The sequence below is a fragment of the Amblyomma americanum genome, chromosome 10 (genome assembly GCF_052857255.1).
Source record: "Amblyomma americanum isolate KBUSLIRL-KWMA chromosome 10, ASM5285725v1, whole genome shotgun sequence".
In the NCBI taxonomy this organism is placed as follows: domain Eukaryota; kingdom Metazoa; phylum Arthropoda; class Arachnida; order Ixodida; family Ixodidae; genus Amblyomma; species Amblyomma americanum.
In genome coordinates, this window is record NC_135506.1 from 30,067,393 (window position 1) to 30,079,794 (window position 12,402).

At 48.1% G+C, this 12,402-nt stretch overlaps 1 protein-coding gene across 1 annotated transcript; it reads left to right on the forward strand.

Moving 5' to 3' along the window:
* The first annotated feature begins 936 nt into the window (after positions 1-936).
* LOC144106272 (neprilysin-1-like) lies at positions 937-12,009 on the forward strand. Its single transcript, XM_077639034.1, has 4 exons — positions 937-2,818; positions 4,043-4,323; positions 5,571-5,728; positions 11,376-12,009. Exons 1-4 carry the CDS (start codon positions 1,032-1,034, stop codon positions 11,739-11,741), a joined length of 2,592 nt encoding a protein of 863 aa, XP_077495160.1. The 5' UTR covers positions 937-1,031; the 3' UTR covers positions 11,742-12,009.
* The last annotated feature ends 393 nt before the right edge of the window (positions 12,010-12,402 follow it).

Consider the following 12,402-nt stretch of genomic DNA (forward strand, 5'->3'; position numbering starts at 1 on the left):
GCTCTTCTCAAAATTCCCAGACATGTCGCCCGGGTTCTTATTCTTACAGACTGCCTTTCAGTTATTGTCTCTCTCCAAAATTCGGAAAAATCTTTCTTGACTCGTTCACTTAGGTTTTTTGTTCCGAGCACAGTGCGCGAGATCCGTTTGGTCTGGGTACCTGGGCATTCAGGCGTCTATTTTAACGAGGAGGCTGATTTATTGGCAAGGTCAGCTCTCAGCGCACCTGTAATATATCCCGTCCCTCACCTCATTCTATTAGCAGCTTCACGTTTCCAGCGGTTCCAACATATTTCAGCCACTTTGAGTGATCCGTTGCTCAATACCGTAGACTTTCAACACCTAAAGTACCCATGGAATATCCGGTGGTGTAAGTCAAAGCTTTGTGAAGTGTCCATGACGCTCCTGCGATGTAGAATTACTCACTTAAACTTGTACTTATGCAGGTGCGGGTTCGCTGCGACAAACCTTTGTGTATCATGTGGGCAAGTTGAATCAATCGATCATTTTCTCCTCTCTTGCCGGCGGTTCGCGGTTCAGAGAAAGCAATATCTGGAGGTTCCTCTTTCGAGACTAGGACTGCCTCTGTCTCTTCAAGTTCTTCTATCGTTGGGTGCGAGCGCCAAGGGATTCCCGTTAAGCAGTGTATGCGGCTACCTTCACGATTACATAAGTGCAACTAATCGATTATCTTGTTAGCTATATACAAAATTCTTTCGCATGTCCAAAAAAGGCTAGATTGATTCGATTCCGGATGACTCATACCTCTTGAATTCATTTTATTTTTCCAATTTTTTTATCTTGATTCAGTCTTCTGACGTTTCCTTCGCCGCGCAAATGCTTCATTGGCATTCTACTCTATACCTTGGCCAATCCCCCCCACGTGGGTATGTGCCATATTACTTGAGGAGAAGAAGAAGAAGAAGAAAACACCGTGCCCGAAATGGGCGCACAGAGCGGCACCGACCTTTCTAGCCGGAGGTTCCTCCAGCAGCGGTTGGCGAACGGCTGTCCATGAGGCATGTTTCAACATGCGAGACAAGGGACGCCGGTCCTCCATCAGGTCGTCCTCCGACCGGAGACGTTCCAGATCCGACGAGAGGGACGTGCCTCTGCGGTCGACCTCGGTGAGCTTCGAGGATGAGTCGTCCTCCGACCGCTCGCGGCGCCGGTCCAAGGAGGACGACAGCAGCTCGTCCGGAGAGTACGAGATCATAGAAGTGTACGACGACTCTCTGGGCTTGGGGGACAGGCTGGGCGATGAGGAGAAAGATAAGACAGAGTGTGGCAGCGACTCGTACCAGCAGAGCCAAGCTTACATGATCATAGCTGCCGTCATGGTTGCCAGCGCGTTCCTCGGTGTCCTCATGAAGTTCGCCTTCACCCCGGGCCACTCTGGACATTCGCACGGTCTACGTAGGATCCAGGGGCGGGTGCTCGCCGATGAGCCGGACGTGACGGCATTTGACGCGGTTCAGACCACTCCCAGGACCAACTTCAGCATCTTGAGGGACCTGGTGACAGAAGGAAAACCACCGACGACAGCTGAAACTGCGGTGCCTACGAAAAAGTCGACTTTCACGTACGAGTGCCGCACAGACGCCTGTCTGTGGCAAAGCCGGCTTATCTACGACAAGATCAACCAATCGATTGGCCCTTGCGAGGACTTCTACGCGTACGTGTGTTCGAACCGGTGGTACAACGGCGAGCTCGAAGTGCAAAGCAGGCCATACGTGGTCAGCGGGCCCGGTTTGCTCATTCTGGACATTGCGAAGTTTTTGCTCCAGCAGAAGGTGAAAGAGCAACCCTCTCCGAACTTCATCACCCAGTCTTCCCTGCTGCTAAGGAACTGTATCCAGGTGCGCAATGCTAGCTCATCCGAGCAGGAATGGGAAGACGTGAAGAAGCTGTTCGACTCGTACACGCTCACAAATTGGCCGTTCACGATTGATCCCCCGTCGACGAAATTCCAGGACGTGCTCAAGGTCGTCGACAAGACGCTGAATCTACTCGCCGTTGTCCACGTGACCCTTCGGAAGCGCTTCGAGAATGAAGGCTACATGTTACACCTGGATGCGCCTAAGCTGACCATGGTTCGCCACCAGATGACGTTCCTGGATGAGGGGTTCCAGGAGTACAAGAACTGCATCAAGCGCGCTTTCACGCTCCTCGGAAGCAAAGCGGAGACGGACCACATTGCCGACGACGTGGTCGAGTTGGAACGAAAGTTGGACGAGGCGTCTGTGCCGACCAAGAGGTTCGTGTCCATACTGAACTCGACAGTCTCCATCGTGAACCTGAAGCGTTCGGGCAAGCTGGAGTGGGACGCCTACCTAACGTACCTGCAACCGGGATCCGATAAGGTCATTGTCCTCAATTCCGCGTTCATCAACAAGCTGTCCGGCATACTGACGTCTACGGCTCTATCGACGCTCCTGAACTACATAGGTTTCCGCATCATCGTGCTGCTGTCGCCCCTGTTACCGAAGCAGGCCGAATTCCTGATCCCGTTGAGCTACGACGACCACATTTTTAAGTACAACGCCCGCTTGCAAGCTTGCATTCATCTAACGGAGAGGCTGTTTCCTTACGGAATACGCAAGATAGCTCGGGCCGCGATGGGGAAGACTACCATGGAGCAGATCGCCTACGACCACAACCTGGACAAATTGGTAAGCAGTGTCAAGGGGGTCGTGTCTCAGACGGTGGCTCGCGCGCCGTGGCTGACGCAGACCGAAGCCGACATCGCAACCCAGAAGATCGAAAGCCTCGAGGTGGACTTCATCGGCGCCAAGGAGCACATGGATTCGTTGATCAGGTAATGATTTCTCACTGTATCAGAAAACATGCGTCTTGGCAGCGTCCTTGCTGAAATAAGAGGGGAAGGTGAGGTTTGGCGAAACGTGTAACACGCGAGAGAGATAAACGGCAGTTTCCTGGAGTGGCAGTATACGTGACGATGAAAGTGAAACACAGCCGCTGCAGCTGCCACAACAGTGGGTAACTTGAGGTCCCCCGGAAGGGTTTTAATTCTTCATTTTTCCAGATCATATTACCTTAAGGTTGACGATACCTTCCAGGAACTTTCTGTTACACGTGTCGCCAAACAAAAGATACAAGAGCGAAAAACCAGTCCTCCGCAGAATACTTGGATCACACGCACACATTGCTGCTGCCCAAAATGCACCATGTTCGGTCGTTTTCTTTGCCTACGCAAGAGGGCACCTTCAAAATCGCGTCCGGTCATTCAGCGCAGGTTAAATTCTTAGCTCGACATGTGACTGCCGTAATGGTCGCAGCAGTGAAAGCAATTATGATCACTATAAAACCACGATGGCTGAATGTCTCTAATAAAGACTAAGCGTATAGGTAGTATGTGTGATTTTCTGTCACGTGAATATACGACGTCTTTGATTCGTTAGCCGTTATGCTAGACGTCATCTGGACGGTCATAAGGCTGCTGGACTGACAGTTCCAAGGTGATCTTGCAAGAGCTCGTAGTGCTTGTCGCCTCTCCACATTCACATTGTTGACTTGTAGTCATTAAGGGGATGTGACCTCCTTGCTGTCAATAATCCTAGGGACGTCATCAGTGGCATAATATGCTATAACCCATATACTCTTAGTATATACTCATTAATCAGTAATTGTTATTTCGTCAGCAAATAGTCATTGCTCAGTGATTACTAACTGTTATTTGGTCATTAATTAGGTATTTGTCATTAATCAGTAACTAACAGCACTCAGTCAGCAAAAGAAGCAGCCAAAATGGGTGGAGAAAGGCTTTCGCCTCGCGCGATTTAGATTGCCAAAGTGCCCCCTGAATTTTTGCGATTGCCATCCCAAACATTAAAACTAGGGAGGGGGCAATGCGTCTACTCTGGTGCCACACATCCAACAAGGGGTATTTAAATCGGATTCGTGAAAGACAAACCGGACCACAGATAACTTGGGTTCATATTGTTTATCGCCCGGGCATCGTGTTTCCTCGTGTGGGGATGCAACAACCTGACCGCCTTCAACTCCGCTGGCGAGCGTGCAGGTACTACCAGACCAGCACCCAGGCCTCGTTCACCATGGCCTCGGCCTTGCGCGACTACACGGCGCTGCTCAACGAGACGATGTTCCGCTACTGGCTGTCAAAGGACAACGCCGACTACGACGCCCGCTACCACGTGTCCAGCCTGCTTCCCGGCTACGAGTACAACGCGGGCAAGAACGTGCTACACGTCCCTTTCGGCGTGGTCGCCCTGCAGCAGCGCGTGGCCCAGTCGGCCATCCCGGCCATCCTGATGCCCTACATCGTGCCCCACATCGTGGAAGGCATGTATTGCAGCGCTGTGTCGGTTTACTCACGCTCGAGTTGAGATTGCAAATGTGCATCCTAAGTCGCGGTGGCTCAGTGGTTATGGCGCTCGGCTGCTGACCCGTAAGACGCGGGTTCGGTCCCGGTTGCGGCGGTCGAATTTCGATGCAGGCGAAACGCTAAGGCGCCCGTGTGCTGTGCGATGTCAGTGCACGTTAAAGATCCCCAGCTGGTCGAAATTATTCCGGAGCCCTCCACTACGGCACCTCTTCCTTTCTTCTTTCACTCCCTCCTTTATCCCTTCCCTTACGGCGCGGTTCAGGTGTCCAACGATATATGAGACAGATACTGCGTCATTTCCTTTCCCCCCAAAAAAACCAATTATTATTATTAACAAATCTTGGGTCACTGACCAATGGCCGAAAAACAGTTGACGTTTCGGAACCCCTACGGGTTCCTTGTTCGCAACGTCAACTAACTGTTTTCTTTTACCATTGGTCAGTGAGCCAAGACTTGTTCAACCACGCTATAACACCTGACCAGACAGCGTTCCGTCAAACCCTGGATTACAACAGAGATTTATGTGTCTGTATCAATCAAAGGAATTATGGCATTTCAAAGATTGTCCTATGATCACCCTTACATGAGAGTCTGTTTACTCTTGAACGTTGTTACGCCGTTCATCGATTTCAGATGAAAATCGCTTTGGCAGCGAGCGGGATTCTTACAGCCGTGGTGTTTTTGTTTTTCTTTTGGATAACTGGCACGTGCAGGAAGCGGCACACAACGTCTGCAGCGCTCTTCTTTAGTCCGTTTATGGCATGCGCTCATTATTTCTTAGCCGGTTTCTCCTCCTCCGAGTAGATCCTACGTGTTGTGCTCCCACCGAGTAGGCGATGACTAAAAATATATATGATGGCTATACGCTGAACAGGCAATAGTTTCGGGAGGTATAAAAGTGTGATGCATAACTGGTGCGGGTGTCAGTAGGAAACCTGAAAAGACAGTCGTCGAGTAATAATAATGGTGATGATGAAGATCTTGGTAGTTGCCGTTATTGTTGCAGTACTAGCCGCTACTCATCATCATTATAGCGACGCAAAGTGCCCTCAAGTTCATTTAAAGGGATAATTGTTAAATAGCGTGACGTCTTAGACTGAAGTCTTCACGAACAAGTTTTCACAATAAATGCTGCTTCCTTTTTCGTTTCCTTGCCACTCTGCTAACTTCTCTCGTGTTTCTTCCTTGCAAACAAACGAACCAGGCATGTACGAGGCCATCGACGTGCGAGGGTCCACCATCAATGTGCGCGGTATGCCCGAGACCTGGTGGAGCAGCGAGACGCTGGTGCGGTACCGGCAGCAGCAGAAGTGCTTCACGCAGAACTACCTGGACAGCATCCAGCGCTTCGGCACGTTCCAGGTCAGTAGGGACCATGGAAGCGCGAGAGAAACAGCGCAAAGTCATCGTAACATAGCTGGGCTTCCAGTATTTGTCCCAGACAAAATAAAGCGTTCGAGACTCGTGAGCAGGATGACGTTGACATCCCCGGTGTTACCAGGAGCTAGGGACCGCGGTCTAGTTCACTAGCTTTGTCACCGCCTGGCGCACAACAAACTAGCGGCTGTATATTTTTTTATGGAAAAAGCTGCTCAGCTGTAGGCATGGTTTGATCTCAGAAGCTGTTTATCTCCGCGATGTGGCGTTTGACCACTAGCTTGACTACAGCGCGACATACACGAATGTGTGGACGCATTGACTTATTAGCCTATACAGTGCTCGATGGGGTAACAGCGTTGTCAAAATGTCAGTTTTGGGCATCCTTTATTTACTCCATGAGGCATAGTGGAGACGAGGTGAATGATGATGAATTTTTATAGCGCAAGGGCAGACTTGGCCAAAGAGCGCCATGGCACAAGGTAGTTTTCGTTTCACAAGGGGAGGTTAAAAACCCACTTCCCAAGCATTTCACTCCAAAGAAGCTGAGCACCAGGTAGGGGAAAGCTTGCACCCTTGTCACCGGTGGGTACCCGGCGGCGCTGGGGATCGAACCCCGCACCTCCCGCATGCGAGGCGGATGCTAAGACCACTAGGCCACCGCTACGATGCTGGACGAGGTAAAAAGCTGCTTTTCGCAGCTTGACTAGGCCTGGTCCCCTACAAATAGCAGTGCGCCACGTAAGGCAAAATAACCAAACGCAATTTGAACAGCACGAAATATGTGGACATAATGCATCAAAATATGGTCTTACTACACCAAAATACTTTCAAAAGCGAAGACAAAAGTAACGCCGAAAGTGGAATCCACATATACAAAGTAAAAAAAGGGATAAATATGCTCATCTGTACATAAAATGAACTATCACATTATGGCCCGGAAAGCAACTTCATGACACTTGAGGCAAATATGATGATAAAGAAAAATATAATAATCATTAGAGGTTGTCGGACCACCAAACAAAATGCCGAAAATGTAGATTAATAATGAAAATATAACTTTCCACTCTGTTTCCACAAACATGACATCAGACACTGGAAATCCTGGTCCCTGATCTGTTTAAAGCCGCTGGAAAAAAAAATGTAGATTTTTTTGAAAATGGAGTTTTGTCAACCTAAAGCACTCTAAATTTTTTTTTCTTCCATAGACGCGTATTCTTTATACTTTGAATGGTTTTGGAACAAAATTTTAGGCTAGGTATCGAGATGCCGCTGCCAATTTGACGTTGGTGGGAGATCACCGAGAAGCTAAATTCTGCGGAAAAACCTGGGACGCGAAAAAAACAGCGAACAAAAAGACACCACGTGACATAACAGCAGACTAAAAATGGCACAGCCCCTAAACAGCACGGCTACAAAAGAGCGCACGGAAATGTCAGCATGCCTGAAGAAAAAATAACAGCACGCCGATAAATAGCACACCGACGAAACAGCGCGACGACATAACGGCGAATGGACAGCGCAGCACTAAATACGACAAAAAAACACACCGCTGTAGAGTGCTGCTTTGCGGGACGAGTTTACGAGCGTATAATAGAAAGATATAGAAAAAATAACGCGTAATTTTAATGATAAACGGAGCATAACGATCTGGCTGCATCTTGCAACCAGTGTAGACAGTCACGAGCGATTGTTGAGTGCATACGACACACTTTCAGATAGCCTCGTTTCTTTGACGTTTAGGCGCTGCAACATGACTGTGCCTGCCCTGAGGTTTACCTGCTCGTCCGTGCATTTCGCGGCGCGCAGCTCACCTTACCGTTACAGTTTGCGACGGTATTCAGTGCCACTGAACACGCGACGATGGCATGGCATTTTTAACGAGATAACCTTCGGTAAAATTTTGCATGTCTTTTCATATTAGCTTGAGGTGCGGCCCCTATAAGTGTGGCCCCTTCGACAATGTAGCTCCAGTGCTATGTATGTATACGTACGCTGTATTACACAGCAGTGATTGAGGCTTAAAGAGCACGAAATGCTCATGAAAACTCGCCTTCCGCAACCTGCCGCGTACGATAGCGGTTTTTAGCTCGAATCATCCGAATGCTAAGCAATGACTTTGGCTATCATAGGCCTGTTTTTGTCAGACGGAAAGCGGCCTGCACGATGTGCTCTGGAAACTGATGTCAAGGTAATACCGTGTTCATATGGATAAAATCCATTCGCGAGTCGTTCCAACACATGCCTGTTTTGAACTTCTACAGATACCACAAAATAGAAGATTAGAGCACCTAGAGCAATTTTCAAGGTCGCCTATTTTTTCTCGTACATCTGCCGAAGCCTAGCCACCGATCACCGCGTACTGCAGCAGACGACAGCGGTGCAAATTTCAGCTTAAGACGGGAACTCGCCTCGTCAGTTGCACCAAAATCAGTCTTAATGTCTGAGCGACTCTAAAGTACCTTGTTGATAGAATTTTGAACGGTGGCATTGCGAGCTTCAAGACGCAAGACAGAGCCAGCCACGAGGCCTAGCTTTTCCTGCTGAGCCTGAGACCCGGGACCCGGGTGAGGCTCGAAATTACTTTCCGGATATATCAAACGCCTTAGTTATAGCACGCAAGCGTCGAGCACGCTTGACATCAGGTGGCCACGATAGCACTGGATAGTCGTCGCTATAAAAGTAAGCGTCATAGTTACTAACCTGTGAAACATTACCGATGAGCGTAGGATCGCATTGACGGCGCCGTGACTCAGGGGGGCGTCGAAATGAGCATGCTTTCGTACTCCTGTTAAGCCCGATAAGCTGACTAAGCCCCCCGTTGGCAGACCGAAACAACCACGGCGTCTAGAAGTGGCGGAAAGGACACAAAACATGTTGATAGGCCGCAGTACGTTAACGAAGGTGCGACGAGCTGGGAGCTTGTCGTCATCATCATCAGCAGCAGCAGCCTGACTACGCCCACTGCAGGGGAAAGGGCTATCAGATGTACAGGTGCGATATTAGACAATGCGCGTCGTCGGGACTAGTCGGACCGAAGAAACAGCTAATGGGGGACCCAGGAAAGTTAGTAGCCGGACCTGTTGAAGCGTCAGCGGTGTGCGTAGGGTTCGCAGTGGCGCTGCCGTGACCCTTGTGATCATTACGCGTGTTATTTCCTACGATACACACTAAGAGAATCGAATGCCGTATTATCAGCCAGTGCCACAGAACCGAACCAAACTATGCAACGAAAAATTATTTGCTGACGTAGCACCACCTAATTTTACTTATTCCTAGTTGTACTTTTAAATTTTCTTTTTGTGATGATGCCTTACTGGTGCATCGTCTGTTCCGATGTTTCATTTGTAACATTCATTATTTGTTTCAGACCTGTTATTTGCTCATTAAATCTATATCTTTCACCGTTTATTAGTTGTATGCTTTGTTTCTTGCTTTTAACTAGTGCAATCCGTGATCTGTAAACCAATGTCAGTAATTGAAGTAACACTTGTTGCTGGGCTGGTTGGTGCATAGTTCTATGTACAAACGTTAGCGCAAAATAAGAGACAATCACAAGAAAGGTGGACAAGACAACGCGCTTCTCTTGTCCACCTTTCTTGTGATTGTCTCTTATTTTGCGCTAACGTTTGTACATAGATCAATAATTGAAGGCAGGCAGCGTGGCTTTCGATATGCATCTACTGACCCCGTCGTTTCTGATAATGTACCAGCTTGAAATGCCAGACCCGAATTTAAGAGAGCTGAGTATGTATATGCCCATACAGCTCGCAGTGGAAAGCGCTCCATCAATGTCGGCTTGCTGAAGCATACAGCGTCCTTCGTCGCGGTTTCTCGTCTTAGGACTCCTAGAAAAAAATCTAGGGGCGATCAGTTGGATTAATGGGGAGGAAATACGATAGCATTTTTCTTTCACTCGCCAGTCTATTCCAGTTCTGATTTTATTCCAGTTGTGATTCCATTGCGTTTTAGTCAGCGTCCTATTACAACTTTAATAATATTCAAACTCCAATTGTATTCTAACTCTGATTCCATTCTTATTCCATTTCAATTCGTAATCGCTGCTTTAATTAATTTTTGCCGAGTCACCTTAGTCTGGCCTCTTCCTCCTCTCTCTGATAAGTGGAGAGGGGATCACTCTAATCACCACCTGCCACGACACGGTCATACCCAACAATTCTGACAAAGGCATCTTTGAGCGGGAAACAGTTTATGAACGCAATTTTCTCACATATTGCAAGATTTCACTATTCAAATCAATATATCCGCAGATCTCCCGTCGGCAGGATTGAATTTTTTTCGCTATTAACGTTTTTGCTGTCGTCTCTAGCAGTCTTAACTGCTATGCGAGCTATGAAAATAGTGTAAAGGAAAAATTTTGCTGCAGTCCGGAAGAATGGACCTTCAATATTGCCATAAGAGTACCTTACAATTTTGTTGTTGTTTCCAGAGGCTATTTATTAACAAAATAACAACGGAAGGAAAAAATGTTGCTAGACGCGGCGTCTGCCATCGAAACTTAAAGCACCTGAGCTGAGAATACCGGGAATAAAAGTAAATGGAGAGGGAAAAAGGGGGAAGCGGTAGTAAGAAAGGATAGGGGTAGGGGGTAATATATTCAAAAATTTTTGTTCGAGAATGTGGACATGTGGTAGGCGGAGGCTTCGCACGTCAGACGCCGATTTTAAGCGGGTAGAAGTAACCAAGTGAAGGTTATCTCATCGGTTTCTAAAATCAAGACAAGAGTAAAATTTCATGAGTCATGGCTAGGTGGCTTGAGCCACCGCCCGGTTTAAAGGGTTCAGCCGTATCCATCCATCCATCCATCCATCCGTCCGTCCATCCGTCCGTACATACATACATACATACATACATACATACATACATACATACATACATACATACATACATACATACATACATACATACATACATACATACATACATACATACATACATACATACATACATGCAAGCATGCATGCATACATACATACATACATACATACATACATACATACATACATACATACATACATACATACATGCATGCATGCATGCATGCATGCATGCATACATACATACATACATGCATGCATGCATGCATGCATGCATCCATCCATCCATCCATACATACATACATACATACATACATACATACATACATACATACATACATACATACATACATACATACATACATACACCCGGCCGCGGCGGTTGAATTTCGATGGAGGCGAAATTCTAGAGGCCCGCGTACTGTGCGATGTCAGTGCACGTTAAAGAACCCCAGGTGGTCGAAATTTCCGGAGCCCTTCACTACGGCGTCTCTCATAGCCTGAGTTGCTTTGGGACGTTAAACCCCCATAAACCAAACCATAAACCAACATACATACATACATACATACATACATACATACATACATACATACATACATACATACATACATACATACATACATACATACATACATACATACATACATACATACATACATACATACATACATACATACATACATACATACATACATACATCGTCGACGCCGGACAGCTTTCGCCTCCATGACTGTCCTAGTGCTATCGCATTAAAAAAAACCCTCACCTCAGATCTGTGCCGTCGCGTGCGCAGGAGTCCCCGATGGCTCCGTTCCTGCGCAGCTTCATGGGCGAGATCGGGGCGCTGCAGCCTTCGTTCGAGGCGTACATGCGCGCCCTGGTGGCGCCGCACTCGATGCAGCGCAACTTCCGCATTCCGGGCCTTCCGGACCTGACGCCCGAGATGCTCTTCTTCGTCAACTTCGCGGCCACCCACTGCGACCCCGTGAGCAGCCAGGGCCTGACGGCGCTGGACAAGCGCCGGCTGCGGTACCGCGTCGCCCTCCCGTCCTCGCTGAGGGTCAACATTCCGCTGCGACACTTCGACACCTTCGCCGAGACCTTCTCCTGCGGCAGGGGCACCTACATGAACCCCGGTGCCAAGTGCAGGCTCTGGTGAACCACACCGGTCAGGACCTCTAGGTCCTGGTCTTTGCAAAGCCTCGACGCCGTGACCAGAGAGGGAAGTGTATGCAAAAAGCAGTTTTACATGCACCTGCGCTATACCTCTCTAAATGAATCTGCGGACTGCGTGTGTTTTTGCGCATCTGGTGAGACAAGTCTCGGGTTCTGACTACGCTTTCGCCTTGCCCTGTGCTCAAAGACAGGAACGGCAGTTCGAAGCACAAAACATGTGTAGTGAGAACACTGCGTGCCATCTCAGCATCACATTTGCGGTTAGAAAACTTACTATCTTTTTTTTTTTTTCGGAAGTCGCAAAAACCAACCGTCTTGTGGTCTGAAATGGAGAGCTGATGTTCAAGGAAGGCAAAGTAATGCAGAAAAGCAACGCTGGAGCTCATAGCTGGGATGTTCTGATTTCTTGGTTCTTGCAATGGTCAAGGCAGTAATAACGTGCCACATCGTAAAGGCTGGTGTCAGGCGAGAGCACATGGCAGTAGAAGTTCACGCTGTGTATTATCAGCATGTGAGTGAACGATATTATTGGAACATGGCGTGCAAGGCGGAGAACATGTTCTCCAAGTGAGGACATTTGCACTGTTGCTGAATGAGTGTCTGTGCTAAAACTGTGCTGAGAAGAAAGTTTTTAATAAAGTGGT